Here is a 17,726-nt window from a genome sequence, read left to right on the forward strand (position 1 = left end):
GCCTTCCAAAGTGCTGGGATTATAGGTGTGAGCCTTCGCACCTGGCCTTGTTGAAATACTTTTGTTTGAAGTCATCCACGACCTCTGCTTTGCCTAATCAAAGGTCAGTTCTCAATTCATATGCAATTTCCCAAGATAATTTCACACTGCCGGGACAGTCCCTGTCCTTGAAACAAGCTTGGCTTCCAGGCCTCACAGTCTTCTGATTTCCTTTCTTCACTAGTCACTCCTTCTTGGTTTCATTTGTTTCTTCTTGTTCTTTGTCTTGACCTCTAAATGGTAGTTTTCCCTAAAGCATAGTCCTCAGGTCTGTTTTCTACCTACACTTTGTAGTCTTGTCTGACTTAATCATTTTAAATAACATGTTGTTCAAATTGATTATCTTCAACTTGGACTTCTCTTTTGAATTCAACTTGTATATTCAATTGCCTTATATCAACTTGACTTTCCTCAGATGTTCTCTTCACCTCCTTCAGAGGGTGTGGTCGGACATCACCTTATCAGAAACCTTCCCTTTCCAACCTACCTAAAGTAATTCCTTGCTGAAGTACTCACTTTCCTCCTAACTCTATTTTATGTTTTTCCCATAATACTTACCACTTGGCATGTTCTATACATGTGGCTACATGTATAGAACATAGGTAACTATGTAAATATATATTCATATATGTTATTTATGTATATATTCATGTGTATTTTTATTTGTAAATATATAAAAATATATATTTATACATGCTTTTTGGTCTGTTTTCTCCTGCTGGGATTCATTAGAATCTAAGCTCCATTAGGACTAACTTCTAGTGCCTAGTATAGTCCTGGGACCTTATTATTATTATTATTATTATTTTGAGACGGAGTTTCTCTCTTGTTGCCCAGGTTGTAGTGCAATGGCTTGATACTGGCTCACTGCAACCTCCGCCTCCCGGGTTCAAGATATTCTCCTGCCTCAGCCTCCCGAATAGCTTGGATTACAGGCATGCGTCACCATGCCCAGCTAATTTTTTTTTGTATTTTTAGTAGAGATGGGGTTTCTCCATGTTGGTCAGGATGGTCTTGAAGCCCTGACCTCAGGTGATCCGCCTGCCTCAGCCTCCCAAAGTATTGGGATTATAGGCATGAGCCACCACGCCCAGCCAGTCCTGGGACTTTAATAGGCACTGAATGACTGTGTATATAATGAAATTCCAGATGATATGCTTGATTTTCAGCTATTTATCCTGATAATTTTATTATTATGATTATTTTAGATGAAGTCTCCCTCTGTCACCCAGGTTGGAGTGCAGTGGTGTGATCTCGGCTCACTGCAACCTCCACCTCCCAGGTTAAAGAGATTCTCGTGCCTCAGTCTCTGGAGTAGCTGGGATTACAGGAATGCACCACCATGCCTGGCTAAGTTTTTGTATTTTTAGTAGAGATGTGGTCTCACCATGTTGCCCAGGTTTGTCTCAAACTCCTGGCTTCCTGTAATCTGCCCACCTCAGCCTCCCAGAAGTGCTGGGATTTTAAGTGTGAACCACTGTGCCTGCAGTATCCTGATTTTTTTTTTTTTTTTTTTTTTTGGAGACAGAATCTCACTCTGTTGCCCAGGCTGCAGTGCAGTGGTGTGATCTTGGCTCACTGCAACCTCCGCCTCTTGGGTTCAAGCGATTCTCCTGTTGCAGCCTCCCAAGTAGCTGGGACTATAGGCACACGCCACCACACCTGGCTAATGTTTTGTATTTTTAGTAGAGACTGGGTTTCGTCATGTTGGCTAGGCTGGTCTCGACCTCCTGACCTCAAGTGATCCGCCCACCCAAAATGCTGAGATTAAAGACGTAAGCCACTACTCCCGGCCAATCCTGAGAATTTTAGCAACAACAAAAATGACCCAACAGTGCACCACTGCCATAGGTAGGAATTTTAGGTTAGTTTCTAGATTCTACATATAAAAAGGTAAAGTCACTTGCCATGAATTGGGCACCTACGGTGAAGGGGGAAAATTGTTTGTATGGTTTATACTGCAAGAACAGGCTAATAAACTAAAATGTTATTGCGTAATTCACTTGGACATCTTGTGCAGTGATGTTTTGAGGAAGTGAAAAAAATTAATTTTTTTTGATTGTGCCATTACCAAATTATCAGTTTTGGGGGTAATTGGAAGAAATTGATGTCTGCAGAGATTGAGCTGTTTCCTTACATCAAGCAACTTTTATGATTAGAAGATTCAACTTTTATAATCCCCTAATGACTCACAAATTTATTATTTCTAATTGATGGTAATATCCTGAAATAAAACCAACAGGGGAAAATAACAATGATTTTTTTTCCAGAAAGATATTCAGACCCAATTATCAACATATGGTTTAAACAGATGGCAGCTGAAATAAATCTGTGTGTGCAGTGGAATCACAGATTTTAAAGAATTGTATAGCCTGTCACCTACCACTGCTCACACTATGTTAAAGATATATAAAATTAATTGCATTTATAAAAATATACCACATTATCTCATATCTTTGTACTCTTATCCATATAGTTTCTTCTGCCTAGAATAACCTTCCTTTGATTTAAGTTCATCTTCTCTAGGTCACTTCTCCTGATCTCTCTGGTCTCAATTTGAGCAATTCTGTCTCTGTCTGAAAGGCCTGTGCATACTGCCAACTTTACATTACAAAAATGACCACATATTAATTTGCTAATCTCATTCTCCCAAAATATATATATATATATATTTTTTTTGAGACAGAGTTTCGCTCTTGTTGCCCAGGCTGGAGTCCAATGGCGTGATCTCGGCTCACTGCAACCTCTACCTCCCGGGTTCAAGCGATTCTCCTGCCTCAGCCTCCCAAAGTAGCTGGGATTACAGGCACCTGCCACCATGCCCAGCTGATTTTTTTGTATCTTAGTTGAGATGGGGTTTCACCATGTTGGCCAGGCTGGTCTTGAACTCCTGACCTCAGGTGATCCACCTGCCCCGGCCTCCCAATGTGCTGGAATTACAGGTGTGAGCCATCACACTTGGCCAATATTGTTAATTAAAACAATAAAAATCACTGTCTTTTATTTCTGTACCTCTATTTGCATAGAACAGTCTGTCATCAGTCAAGGTTCAAAAAATATTTGCTGAATGAATCAATAAATTACAAGTTATCTCTTCCACTAGCCTAGCAGTGGGAACTAACATTATGTTAAAAGTGGGAAATTGGCTGGGCAGCGTGGCTCACTCCTGTAATCCCAACACTTCGGGAGGCCAAGGCAGGATGACAGCTTGAGGACAGGAGTTTGAGGTCAGCCTGGGCAACACAGCGAAACTCCATCTACACACACACACACACACCCCCCCTATAAATTAGCCGGGGGCATGTTGTTCCTGACTGTCGTCCCAGCTAGTAGAGGCTGAGGTGGGGGATGGTTTGAGCCCAGGAGTCCAAGGTTGCAATGAACCATGATCATGCCACTGCATTCCAGCTTGGGTGACAAGGTGAAACCCTGTCTCCAAAAATAAAAAATAAAAGTGTGTTGGCCGGGCACAGTGGCTCACGCCTGTAATCTCAGCACTTTGGGAGGCTGAGGTGGGCGGATCACCAGGTCAGGAGATTGAGACCATCCTAGCTAACAGGGTGAAACCCCATCTCTACTAAAAATACAAAAAATTAGCTGGGCATGGTGGCGAGTGCCTGTAATCCTAGCTACTCGGGAGGCTGAGGCAGGAAAATCACTTAAACCTGGGAGGCGGAGGTTGCAGTGAGCCGAGATCGCGCCACTGCACTCCACCCTGGGCAATACAGTGAGACTCCATCTCAAAAAAAAAACAAAAAACAAAAAACAAAAGTGTGAAATTGTTGGTCAGAATCTTCCTTAAATCATTTTTTTTCTTACAGCTCCTGTGTTCCTCTGTCTTGATAAGTAGACTCAATAGATAAGTAAATAAAATATGAAAGACTTTTGAAGCTTTTGGATTACATGGACTAACACTTTCTACCTTTTATTTTGCTATTTTGAACATATTTTCATTTAAAAAGTCATTGTCATTCAGTTATCAGTTGAAATACTTTAACTTATTTTAAAAATTGATTAAAAAATTTTTATCTTAATTAGGTATTCTACCCTTAGATTTAACACTCATTTTTCCCGAGTATATTTTCTTTTCAATATACAAAGGAATATATTTTCATAGAGTGTGTTGAATATTAGGAAAATCAAGAGTTCTGGTTCTGTCAGGTGCAGTATTTAGAGTGTTATTTTGATAAAATCCAGTTGCTCTGATATGGCTTGAAAATACTTGCTCCTTTGGAGTATAATTGCAGGGAAAAAACTGTGGCATAGGTAGAAATTCACCATAATGACTTGAATTGGTTTTATACATAATCATCTGAGGTTTTGATAGTGAGGTGGCTGTCTGGAGTGTCTTTGGATCCAACATACATGAAAACACAGGATTGCCAGGGTTCACACAAGGAGGCAGTTGTTCAGATTTCATTTCTGTGTCTGAATTTGAAGGTGAAGTACATTTCTTGTCCTAAAAGATAAACACATAAAATCATTCTCCATTTTAAAGTTCTGAAAAAAATAAAATTAAATTCAGTCCCACCCACTTCTCCTTTTTAGAAATTCTGTTCTCTGGAGGGGATTGAATGTCAGGCCTCTGAGCCCAAGCTAAGCCATCATATCCCCTGTGACCTGCACATATACATCCACATGGCCTGAAGCAAGTGAAGAATCACAAAAGAGGTGCAAATAGCCGGTTCCTGCCTTAACTGATGACATTACCTTGTGAAATTCACTCTCCTGGCTCAGAACCTCCCCCACTGAGCACCTTGTGACCCCCACCCCTGCCCGCCAGAGAATAACCCCTTTGACTGTAATTTTCCATTACCAACCCTAATCCTATAAAATGGCCCCACCCCTATCTCCCATCCCGGACTCAGCCTGCCTGCACCCAGGTGATTAAAAAGCTTTATTGCGGCCGGGCGCGGTGGCTCAAGCCTGTAATCTCAGCACTTTGGGAGGCCGAGACAGGCGGATCACGAGGTCAGGAGATCGAGACCATCCTGGCTAACACGGTGAAACCCCGTCTCTACTAAAAACACAAAAAACTAGCCAGGCGAGGTGGCGGGCGCCTGTAGTCCCAGCTACTGGGGAGGCTGAGGCAGGAGAATGGCATAAACCCGGGAGGCGGAGCTTGCAGTGAGCTGAGATCCAGCCACTGCACTCCAGCCTGGGCGACAGAGCGAGACTCCGTCTCAAAAAAAAAAAAAAGCTTTATTGCTCACACAAAGCCTGTTTGGTGGTCACTTCTCTTGACATTGAAGACTACCCTTAAAATCACATACACCTGTACACAGAGCAAACTTGTCAAAAATATGCATAAGGTAGCTTTTTAAACATTCTGTACTACAACTATGAGAATTTATTGAAAAGTCTGTAAATCATAGGGAAAATCTGAAAAGTCATAGAAGAGGAAGTACAGCTTTATTTTAGAGTGAAAAAGGAACAAGATAAACATCCAGGGTTAGCCTGGGTATGTGGGCAGCCATTAAGCAACTAATTACACAGCTAACTGAATAATTAGAATTGTGGTAACTGCTATGAAGAAAAAAAATACAACATATTAATGAAGACACGATGGGGGTTCTAATCTAGTGCTGGGGGTTAGGGAAAGCCATGCCACTGAAGTACCATTCAATCTAAGATTGACTGTAAGGCAAGGAAGTAAAAGATAGAGGTGGGGACAAAGTATGGCAAGTCAAATAAATTAGGGTGAAAATGTCATGAGATCAGAAATAGAGAGCCAGGGGTCAGATCTCTCAGGGTTTTGTTGACTGTGTTTAAAATCTGAACCTTTATTGTAAAAGCAATGGAAAGCTATTGAAGGGTTTTAAGGAGAGGTGTGACATGATGTAATATAATTCTAGTAAAATTACTTTGGCTGTTGTTAGGGCCTGTGTGAATGTGGTGAGGAGCTGCAGTAGTCCATGTGAGTAATGATGACACTATATAGTAGGTGGTAGCATGGAGATGGAGCAGATTTGTTTGTTTTGTTTTGTGTGTTTCTTTTTTGAGACGGAGTCTTGCTCTATCATCCAGGCTGGACTGCAATGGTGCAATCTCGGCTCACTGCAACCTCCGCCTCCCGGGTTCAAGCAATTCTCCTGCCTCAGCCTCCCAAGTAGCTGGGATTACAGGCGTGTACCACCAGGCTCAGCTAATTTTGTATTTTTAGTAGAGATGGGTTTCTCCATGTTAGTCAGGCTGGTCTTGAAATCCCAACCTCAGGCCGGGTGCGGTGGCTCAAGCCTGTAATCCCAGCACTTTGGGAGGCAGAGACGGGCGGATCACGAGGTCAGGAGATCGAGACCATCCTGGCTAACACGGTGAAACCCCGTCTCTACTAAAAAAAATACAAAAATCTAGCCGGGCGAGGTGGCGGGCGCCTGTAGTCCCAGCTACTCAGGAGGCTGAGGCAGGAGAATGGCGTGAACCCGGGAGGCGGAGCTTGCAGTGAGCTGAGATCCGGCCACTGCGCTCCAGCCCGAGTGACAGAGCGAGACTCCGTCTCAAAAAAAAAAAAAAAAAAAAAAAAAAAAAATCCCAACCTCAGGTGATCCGCCCGCCTCGGCCTCCCAAAGTGCTGGAATTACAAGTGTGAGCCACCGTGCCCAGCCTAATTTTTGTATTTTTAGTAGAGATGGGGTTTCACCATGATGGCCAGGCTGGTCTTGGACTCCTGACCTCAAGTGATCCACCTGCCTCGGCTTCCCAAAATGTTGGGATTACAGGTGTGAGCCACTGCGCCTGGCCAAATGAAATCAATTTTTATCACTATTTTATTTTATTTTATTTATTTATTTATTTTTGAGACAGCGTCTTGCTCTGTTGCCCAGGCTGGAGTGCAGTGGCTGGATCTCAGCTCACTGCAACCTCCGCCTCCCGGGTTCACGCCATTCTCCTGCCTCAGCCTCCCGAGTAGCTGGGACCACAGGCGCCCACCACCTCGCCCGGCTAATTTTTTGTATTTTTAGTAGAGACGGGGTTTCACCGTGTTAGCCCGGATGGTCTCCATCTCCTGACCTCGTGATCCGCCCGTCTCGGCCTTCCAAAGTGCTGGGATTACAGGCTTGAGCCACCGCGCCCGGCCTTATTTTATTTTTTGAGATGGAGTTTTGCTCTGTCGCCTAGGCTGGGGTGCAGTGGTGTAGTCTCAGCTCATTGTGACCTCTGCATCCCGGGTTCAAGTGATTCCCCTGCCTCAGCCTCCAGAGTAGCTGGGACTACAGGTGCCTGCCAACACACCTGGCTAATTTTTGTGTTTTTAGTAGAAATGGGGTTTCACCATGTTGGTCAGGCTGTTCTCGAACTCCTGACCTCAGATTATCTGCCTGCCTCAGCTTTCCAAAGTGCTGAGACTACAGTCACGAGCCACCAGGCCTCACCAGATTTTATTATTTTCTTTTTTGCAGGTTTACCTCAATGTATGATCTTCCAGAATCAGTTCTGAAATTTACAGGTTAATCATACCTTATATTTGCAAATATGGTTTGCTAATATTCACTTAATACTCGTAAGTTTGTAGTTGGCAAAGCTGGAAATAGAACTCAGGTTCACTAAGTGTCATCAGTGTTATTCTCATCAGATCTTGCTATTTATTCTTTTTGATACTGCTTATTAATTTGTTTTAAATATTAACAACACAGATATTGGATAATAGTAAATCATAAGAATCATAAAATTTTGATGGTATCTCAACGGATCAGCTTTTCTCAAATTTTCTAGGTTTCCTCAGCACAGGGGAAAGCTTTCTAGGTAGAAGGTGGCGGCCCTGTGACTTGTGGGGAAAAGTACCACTGTAATTTACTTTTATGGGCACCTAAGCAGGTTGCCCCGGGCAACTTGTAGATTTTGTTGTTGTTATTAATACTATCTCCTTCAGTCACTAAGAACTCTTTTTTTTTTTTGAGATGGAGTTTCACTCATGTTGCCTAGGCTGGAGTGCAATGGCATGATCTTGGCTCACTGCAACCTCTACCTCCCCGGTTCAAGCGATTCTCTTGCCTCAGCCTCTCAGGTAGCTGGGATTATAGGCATGCGTCACCACGCCTGGCTAATTTTGTATTTTTAGTAGAGATGGGGTTTCTGCATGTTGGTCAGGCTGGTCTCAAACTCCTGATCTCAGGTGATTCGCCTGCATTGGCCTCCCAAAATACTGGGTCTTAAATGCTGGGATTATAGGCGTGAGCCACAGCGCCCAGCTGAGAACTCTTTTTTTTTTTTTTTTTTTTTTTTTGAGACGAGGTCTCGCTCTGTCGCCCAGGCTGGAGTGCAGTGGCCGGATCTCAGCTCACTGCAAGCTCCCCCTCCCGGGTTCACGCCATTCTCCTGCCTCAGCCTCCCGCGTAGCTGGGACTACAGGCGCCTGCCACCTCGCCCGGTTAGTTTTTTGTATTTTTTTAGTAGAGACGGGGTTTCACCGTGTTAGCCAGGATGGTCTCGATTTCCTGACCTCGTGATCCGCCCGTCTCGGCCTCCCAAAGTGCTGGGATTACAGGCTTGAGCCACCACGCCCGGCCTGAGAACTCTTTTTGTCATCAAATGACCCTCCTTAACTACTGGTTCTAGAATTCCGATCAGCTTTGGCTCAAAACATACTGCAGAAAATGAAATCTAGTCAAAACAGAAGACAAATTAGCTGATAAACTTCGTTGGCATAATTAGTACCACAAAATCTGGAAAAGTTAAATCTTAAATTAAAATTTTTTTAGATTTCCAGGATAATTCACAAATGTTTATAGTTTCTGAAACAAAAGGCCCATTGCTTTATACTTTTACATCATAGACAACCACTGCAGTTTTCTTACTTGGGTTTCACCTTCTTCAAACCTGATATTCTTAAAATGTGGAGTTCAAACTGACTACAATTAAGAACGAAACAAACAGCCAATACAAAGAATAATAAAAGGATGAGTTTAAATTATCTGCCACATATGTCAACAACTTTTATTAAATGATAAAAAGGTTAAAATTGTAAATGATTTTTCAGAAGAAATTACATCTTAAAATTGGCCTGTGAAAGTGGCTTGAAAGGTATAAAAATCTACCAGTAGCTGGTATTAGCTTTCTTAGTAATTTAATTTTCAGTTAAAGTTAGAGAAAGCCAGACCACCTTGACTTTTCGAAGTCCTTCGGTATAGATAAATATATACTTAAAAAGATAAATGAAAACAAGTCATTAGTTAATAATGCCCATCGCAGAAGCTGTAATTATAAACTTAAGATTTTTTTGATGTCACTGTTGATGTTAAATATAGTTAATAGAAAAGCAAAAATAAAAAAGGTCTAATTTTGAGGCACTCTTTTGTCTCTGCTCAGGCCCACCATCTTCCTTGCTAATGTTTACGTTTATTATTTATTTTTTCATTTATTTATTTACTTTTACCACAATTAGGGGACAGAGAATGAAACCTAAACTTTTCATTGCTTCTGTAAAGAGTGAATATAAATGTAAGATATCTTTCGCTCGTTGCCCTGGCTGCAGTTCAGTGGCGCAATCTCGTCTCACTGCAACCTCTGCCTCCCAGGTTCAAGCGATTCTCCTGCCTCAGTCTCCCAAGTAGCTAGGATTACAGGCGCGCGCCATCTCTCCTGGCTAATTTTTTGTATTTAGTAGAGACGGAGTTTCACCATGTAGGTCCGGCTGGTCTCGAACTCCTGACCTCAGGTGATCCACCCACCTCGGCCTCCCAAATTACTGGGATTGCAGGCGTGAGCCCCGCGCCCGGTCACCATATCCTTTTTTAAAACAACTCCCTTCTTTGACAAAGTACAATTTAAGTATACAATTAACAAAGTACGTTTTTCTTGTTCAAAACCATCACTAACAGTTTGCAGTTGGGTATGAGTGCATACAATCCCGATGGTCTTTACACTTTTAGAGGCTATTCGGACTTAAGGAAACGTGCATTTACATGTGTAAATGTAAAAGCTCAGTAGCTGCCTTGTAAAGTCTTTTTCGGGGTTGTGGGGTTGGGATTGGTAGGAGTAGGTGGTGCCTCAAATTATACCAGCGAATACCAACATTCCCAAACATCTATTCCTCTGCCTAAACTCACCCAGTCGCGGTCTGTCATTTTCGCTATTTTCTTTGTTAATTTTTTCGGCAAAGTCAGTTTGCATGCAGATGGCAAGAAAGCCGGTGAACGCCTAGGGACGTGGCGTTTTAACCGCACCCAATTAAAGTAGCAAATAGAAGATGAATAGCTGGGTGGATCAGTATGTGTAAACCTATCCGTTTAATCCGGGGAGTTGTTTTCCCGGAGAAACCACGAATCCTTTCTGGAGGTTGCAACTCGTATCCATAGCAACTGGAAGTGGTCGCCGACTCCCGGATGTTGTGGGGATCTGCGGCCGCCCGGCCCAGCTTCCTGCAGCCGCCCGGCGGCGCCCTGCGCTCCTCTTCGGGAGTGGTAGTTCTTCTCTTCACCGGTGCCTGGCAGGAGGCGCAAGCGGGACTACGCGTCACGGCATGCACTGCGGCCCCCAGCCGGTCACCGCCTGTGGGCTGCCGAAGCCTGCGAGCAGGTTGTTGTTTTTATAAGAGGCGTCATTGGCGCCCGAGCTGTGACCGCCGCCACTGGGGCAGCCAGCACAATTGGGCGGAGGTGGCGTTGCCCCTTCAGGTACTGTACTAGGCGGGCTTAGACCCCGGGAGGGGGTTTGTGCCAACTGTCTGAGTCCCTGGCCGACACCCTCGGCTCAGTAGAGGAGCAGTGGCGTGGTCCGCCTCCTAGGCTGGGGCTGCTCGGGCGGGGACTTGACGCCTGGCGTCAGCGGCCGCACAGGCGACCTCCTCGGGCCGTGCGCGAGTCCACATTCCCGGAGGCCCGAGCTGGCCCCTGGGGCAGCCGGTCCGGTGGTCTTGCAGCCTCCAAACCCCGTGTGCTATACCGAGCTGCGCGCCAACTGTGGGAGAGCGGACTGCCTGGGGCACCCTCCTTCCTTCACTGGGCAGGCTCTGAGGTGCTGGTCGGTCTGGACTGATGAAAATCCATATGGTAAGATGTTATGTGCGTCACCCTGCCAGGTTTAATGCCAGCCTGTCTTTTGATGACGTTTGAGCCCCCGTGATGTCAGGAATAGAAAGATTAAATATTAAATAATGCCCGGATACTTCCGCTGGCACGCCAGCCTGATGATGATCAAATACCTCTCCATATCCTTCTCCAACTCACTGGCCTCCTTTAGCTTTGGTCTTCCTAACCGATTTGTCCTCATTAGCAGCTGCCTCATGCAGTGCCTTGTACGCGTTATGTTTAGCACTATTGGGAGCGCCAAGTAAGGTATTTTGTTGAGTGGTGAGATGTGTACTCTTCTGCTCTACTTTTATTGAAAACACAGTGGGGCATTCTTGTAGCTAGAATAGCTAACTATAGTACTACGAATTTTAGATTTGTCTCCTCCAGTCTACAGGATAGTGCTTGAAATGTCGCTATTAACGCATCGTGTCTTTTAAGATTAGAATCTTATTGGGCCCCACACGTCTCGGGGTATTTATCACACACACCCAATGTGAATGGTTTACTATTGTTTTCTGAGCTCAGGTCATATAGGGGAAGATGGAGATGGTGAGGGTATTATTTTAATTCATAATTTTTTTTTTTTTTTGAGACCGGGTTTCGCTCTTGTTGCCCAGGCTGGAGTGCAGTGGCGTGATCTAGGCTCCCAACCCGCCTCCCAGGTTCAAGCAGTTCTCTTGGCGTCAGCCTCCCAAGTAGCTGGGATTACAGGCACACACCACCATGCCTGGCTAATTTTTGTATTTTTAGTAGAGGTGGGGTTTCACCATGATGGCCTCTATCTCCTGAACTCCTGATCCACTTGCCTGAGCCTCCCAAAGTGCTGGGATTACAAGCGTGAGCCACCGCTCCCGGCCCTAATTTTAAAATGTTATGTAGAAGCAGGGTCTCGCTATGTTGCCCAGATTGGTCTCTGAACTCCTGGGTTCAAGCGATTTTCCTGCCTTAGCCTCCCAGGGTTGGATACAGGCATGAGAGCTCCATGTCTGGCCTGTGCATCCCATCTTTTGATCTGGTTTCTTTTCACCTTCTACAGTGAAATCAGAGGTGAAAGTGCTTAGCTTTTCTTCACTTAAGGCTGGACAATCTTAAACTTGTTAACATTGAATCACTTTGAGTACCATGTTTTATATGTTTGATATTTTGGCTTATGTCTGTTTTTATTTTTTGTTATGGTTATATTGGATATGGACTGGTAAGTAGTGTAATGAATCATTAGCCACATTTTGTTTTCTGTTGTAAAGGGCTACATTGTTCTTCCATATTAATATCCAGTACATTTGCTACTATCTGCCTCTTAAAAATTAAGGGGGTTTACCTTAATGCCAAGTGTCAGTTAACACTTGATTAAAAAAAATCTATTGAAGTGTTTTAGAAAAAACACTTTTAACACTTTGTTGTTTTTCAGGTTACGGTGTTCATGCTTTATTTTCTTAGGTTGCCTTCTTTGGAGCTTGTCTACTCCAAATGTCAATTTCTTTTCAATATTTTTTTATCTTACAGTTTTGTATATTCTGTGTACTGAGATGGCTCAATATGTTATTAGGTTTTGGGTCTATTCACAGGGCTAAGAAAAATTCAAAATTGATTAATGTGTCTGATTTACTAACTCCTTCCACAGTATTGTTATATGGGTTGTATAATTATGTTCTTATTCAAGATAAAGAAAGACTTTAAAAAGTTAGGTGTATATGAACTGCTAAACATGGAAGTAGTAGTTTTTGAACATGTTAAGAACATGAACACAGCAGCAAGGCCTGTTAAGCCCAAGGTACTTTAAACAAAAAATGCAGACTCATCTAACAATGCAGAACTGCTGGAGGCTGAATTATGTTTGTGTTTCTTTGTGGTGAAGATGAGGAAGTTGCAGTATTGTCAGTGATAAAGGATTACATTTTCACACATTTCCTTCCTGACAGTTCCATAATTTTAACTAGGCTTTATAAAACACTTGGTTTCAAAGGTCATTTGCAATGTATTGCACCAGATGAACTTGGCCATATTTTCTCTCAATTTGAGTTCTAAGATTAAATTCAGCCCTATAATATGGGAAGGATTGCAATTAAGTGATGAATAAAGGGATTTTTTTCCCCAAAGGGCATTTAATGTGTTGAAAGCTCTTTAAAGAGGCCCCTTAAGGGCCTATAGAATTACCTGAGGAAGTATTAGAAAATAAGAAGTGTGAGTTTTTTTTTTCTGTCATCACAGGAAGCCTGAAATCTTTTTTTTTTTTTTTTAAGTACTTATCCAAATCACTATTCTTTTAAAATCTTACAAAATCTTACTTTGGTTCATATTGCCAGCATGTTGAAATGTAAAAAGAGCATTGGGTTGGAAATCAGGCTTTTTAATGATGTTGAGCAAGTGATTATTTATAATTTTCTGTTCATTTTCATTTGGAATTTGTAAATAATAGCAAGCTGCCTTTATGGGGGTATTTGTGATGATGAAATCAGATATGAAAATGAAATTGCTTTGTAAGTCGTGGAGTTATACTCATGTGAAGTATTATTGTACTGCATAAGTGCATTTACATGAAGCACTTATATATTTGAAGTGTGATGATGGGATAAATACTTTTTTTTTTTTTTATTTGAGACGGAGTCTGGCTCTGTCGCCCGGGCTGGAGTGCAGTGGCCAGATCTCAGCTCACTGCAAGCTCCGCCTCCCGGGTTTACGCCATTCTCCTGGCTCAGCTTCCCGGGTAGCTGGGACTACAGGCGCCCGCCACCTGGCCCGGCTAGATTTTTGTATTTTTTAGTAGAGACGGGGTTTCACCGTGTTCGCCGGGATGGTCTCGATCTCCTGACCTCGTGATCCGCCCGTCTCGGCCTCCCAAAGTGCTGAGATTACAGGCTTGAGCCACCGCGCCCAGCCGGGATAAATACTTTTTGACTGGGAAGTTTGATGAAGAAAAAAAGTCAAGTGGGGTATTCATTTGGTTTCTTGGTAGAGCTTGGTGGCTTTTTCCAGACTGAAGGAAACCTGGCTCCTCTCTTGACTTTGCACTCTGTTGCATTGAATGTCCCGAAACTGCAGTGTACTTCTGTGATTGAGCTTTTAATGTTGGTTTTGATTTGTTTTAATCTCACTTCTATAAGTTTAAGAAAGGTCATCAGTCTAGTTTGACAATAGGAAGTAGCTATTGTTTTTAATACTCTCAAATGGATCTTTTTTTTTTTTTCTTTTTGAGACGGAGTCTTGCTCTGTCGCCCAGGCTGGAGTGCAGTGGCATGATCTAGGCTCACTGCAAGCTCCGCCTCCCGGGTTCACGCCATTCTTCTGCCTCAGCCTCCCGAGTAGCTTGGGACTACAGGCTCCCGCCACCACACCCGGCTAATTTTTTGTATTTTTAGTAGAGACGGGGTTTCACCGTGTTAGCCAGGATGGTCTGGATATCCTGACCTCGTGATCTGCCCGCCTCAGCCTCCCAAAGTGCTGGGATTACAGGCGTGAGCCACTGCACCCGGCCTCTCAAATGGATCTTTAAGTTGATTTCTTAACAGTGAGACTACATTGAATTTGAAATCTCAGGTCCTCTGAGAGATGCATTTCATGTTTAAAACATTGGTCTTTGAGCCAAAGAAGTAATGGAGTTTAGATTTTTCCTTCTGGGGAAGTTATCCCTGGCCACTAGAGGATCTGACCCTTGAGATTAACTTCAGGTCAGGTTGATATATAGAATATTTATGATAAAGAAAAAGTATTTTAGAAACAAATACATATTGGCCGGGTGTGGTGGCTCACGCCTGTAATCCCAGCACTTTGGGAGGTCGAGGCAAGTGGATCACCTGAGGTCAGGGGTTCGAGACCAGCCTGGTCCAACATGGTGAAACGCCATCTCTACTAAAAATACAAAACGTAGCCTGACTTGGTGGTGTGTACCTGTAGTCCCAACTACTCAGGAGGCTGAGGTGGGAGGATCTCTTGAGCCAAGGAGTTTGAGGTTACAGTGAGCTGTGGTGGCGCCACTGTACTCCCGTCTGGTTGAGTGACAGAGTGAGATCCTGTCTCTAAAAATAAAGCTATAATAAATACAATTGGAGCTATTTATCAAAACTTTGAACTTAATACTAATTAATAAAGTAACTCAAGGAAAAAAGTAAGTAGTGTAACCTACCATCAGGCAAATTATGCTGAGAAGTATAGTAAATGCTGTAGATTCAAGGGAAGATGAAATCACTGTGTGTCAGAAACAGTGATCCAGGAAAATTTCGTTGGAGAAGACAGCTTTAAATACAGCAATCAGAATTTAGGAAGAAAACCATTTCAGGAAGTGAAGACATGGAGTTAGGGTTGTCCGTTTTGTGTTCAGAAGATAACAAGTAAATTACTTGGGCCAGATGAGGAGGAAAGCTAATCAGATTAGTTGCAAGTTACATTAGAACCAGATAGTGGGAGCTTTTCAGTGTCACACTAAGGAGTGTGTCTTTATTGTACAGAATACTTACTCTTAAGGTCGGGGAGACTCTTTGAGTGGGAAGAAAAAAAAATTTTAGCACTGGGTATAAATGTACGTAATCTGCAGTCTCTTTTGTCTTTGCCTCTATGTTTATAGGGTATAGTGTTTTTTTGTTTTTTGTGTTTTTTTTTTTTTAAGACGGAGTTTCGTTCTTGTTGCCCAGGCTGGAGTGCAATGGAGTGATGTTGGCTCACTGCAACCTCTGCTTCCTGGTTCAAGCGATTCTCCTGCCTCAGCCTCCCGAGTAGCTGGGATTACAGGCATGCACCACCACACCTGGCTAATTTTTGTATTTTTAGTAGAGACAGAGTTTCGCTATGTTGGTCAAGCTGGTCTCGAACTCCTGACCTCAGGTGATCCACCTGCCTCGGCCTCTCAAAGTGCTGGGATTACAGGCATGAGCTACTATGCCCGGCCTAACAGTTGGTCTTTTTAATATTTAGGTCATCTCTAGGTGTTTCATTCCATATAACTAAATCTCAGTTGTGTTCAGGCACTAAAAAGATGGAAAACTACTCATTCATTCTTCACAACTGTTTTCAGGACCTCAAGGAGGCCTTCCCTAACCACCCAATTTAACATTCCAGTTCTTGCACCATCCCCACCCCTACTCTGCCCTCACTTTTTTCTCCATGGCACTGGGCACCAGCTGGCTAACTCTGTCTTTAAAAAGTACTTTTCTTCACGGGAGGTTTTTCTTTTGTTTTTGTTTTCTTTCTTTCAGTCCTGTATCTTCAGGACTTAGAAGAGTTCATGGCACATAGTAGGTACTCAATAATCATATGTTGAATGAATAAATGCAGTTTCATGTTCCAGATGAGGATAGGCTCATTTGAAATATTTCCATAGGTTTATTAGACAAAAAGTAGACTTTCAAAAAGTTTTGATGCCGGGCGCGGTGGCTCACACCTGTAATCCCAGCACTTTGGGAGGCTGAGGCAGGCGGATCACAAGGTCAAGAGATCAAGACCATCCTGGCCAACATAGTGAAACCCTAACATGGTGAAACCCATCTCTACTAAAAGTACAAAAATTAGCTGGGCATGGTGGTGTGTGCCTGTAATCCCAGCTACTTGGGAGGCTGAGGCAGGATAATCTCTTGAACCTGGGAAGTAGAGGTTGCAGTGAGCCGAGATCGTGCCACTGCACTGTAGCCTGGAGACAGAGTGAGACTCCGTCTCAAAAAAAAAAAAAAAAATTTTTTTTCATTAGTTGGGATCTTGTATCCTCTTCCCTTTCTCAAGTGATGCATTTTAAAGCAGACATTTTCATATCCTTTGGTGGAGGTGAAAGACCCAGACATTTTGAAAAGCATTTTAGAAATACGTTCTTAAAAGCACTCCAAACTGACCGTCTTATCTTTGGTCACATGACAGTACAGCTGCACTTTGGGGCCTTTGCCTATAGCCTATTGGTTGCCTCACTTCGGAATTGTAGACATGTAGGAGAATAATGCTACCATTCTTCTCCATCTTGTCTAGTTCTAGAAGATATGGTGATGGAAACCTCACCTTTTTCATAGTAAAATGTAGCTACTCAGGAATGATGAGGGGCACCGTCATATCAGGTAATATTCATTCCAGTTATATTTTATGAGGTAAAATTGATATTGTTGTTTGGTTATTCTTACATATTTTGATAGCCTCCACCAAAGTGTTTTAAAATGACTTATTTAGTCTATAACTCTTCCCTGAATTCAGTCTCCGGACACCTATTTGATGTTTCCTCTTGGATGTCATACTAACTTGTTATGCCCAGACCGTTTGTTCCCCAAAGAAGACCACCAGAGTCCAGAGTCAAAGCCAAGCGGCAAGGATCTTTAATGCAAATTCGAACTTGGTCCCTCTGTTCCACAACATACAAGAGGGCCCTGAACAATGCGTGCGCTTGCCTTTTATAGCCTAATGTAAACAGAACTTGTAAAGTTGCAGAGGAACGAGGGAATTCTCTAGGTTACAGCATTCCAATTGGTTAACATTTTAAGTTTATACATTTAGCAGTTTTTTATTGGTTCCCGCGCTCTCACAAACGGCTGTGTTCTTATCGGGGATTTTCCAGGTGGTGTCTTTCTAAAGTTGAGATATATGGTAGTCTTTGAATTGAAAGATATATGGTGGGGAGACATATGGTGGGATGAGCCCAGGAAGTTGAGGGATATATGGAGGGGAGACATATGGTGGGATATGTTTATACTGGGCTCAGGAAGTTGAGAGATA

General features: G+C 43.0%; 2 protein-coding genes across 7 annotated transcripts in view; one reads left to right on the plus strand and one right to left on the minus strand.

Annotated features, from left to right (window-relative positions):
- Positions 1–3,938: 3,938 nt before the first annotated feature.
- On the minus strand, positions 3,939–16,126 carry CUNH15orf65 (chromosome unknown C15orf65 homolog). 2 transcript variants are annotated; one of them, XM_033190049.1, is made up of 3 exons: positions 16,116–16,126; positions 10,086–10,418; positions 3,939–4,498 (listed from the first exon to the last, which is right to left on the minus strand). In XM_033190049.1, the coding sequence occupies exons 2-3, from the start codon at positions 10,101–10,103 to the stop codon at positions 4,151–4,153; spliced, it is 366 nt and encodes a 121-aa protein (XP_033045940.1). In that variant the 5' UTR covers positions 10,104–10,418; positions 16,116–16,126; the 3' UTR covers positions 3,939–4,150. The 2 variants fall into 2 exon arrangements, with proteins under 2 accessions (XP_033045940.1, XP_033045939.1); XM_033190048.1 differs by lacking the exon at positions 16,116–16,126 and having other exon boundaries at positions 10,086–10,422.
- Positions 10,360–17,726, plus strand: part of CCPG1 (cell cycle progression 1) — a 51,754-nt gene continuing 44,387 nt past the window's right edge. For 3 of the 5 annotated variants that reach the window (XM_033190040.1, XM_033190041.1, XM_033190042.1), the window contains exon 1: positions 10,494–10,652. The gene's annotated coding sequence lies outside the window, so the exon portion shown is untranslated. Of the gene's footprint in view, positions 10,653–10,887; positions 11,028–17,726 lie in introns of those variants that run through there. The other 2 variants (XM_033190038.1, XM_033190039.1) reach the window with 2 other exon arrangements.

Source organism: Trachypithecus francoisi, unplaced genomic scaffold (assembly GCF_009764315.1).
Source record: "Trachypithecus francoisi isolate TF-2019V2 unplaced genomic scaffold, Tfra_2.0 Lachesis_group3, whole genome shotgun sequence".
Classification (NCBI taxonomy): Eukaryota; Metazoa; Chordata; class Mammalia; order Primates; family Cercopithecidae; genus Trachypithecus; species Trachypithecus francoisi.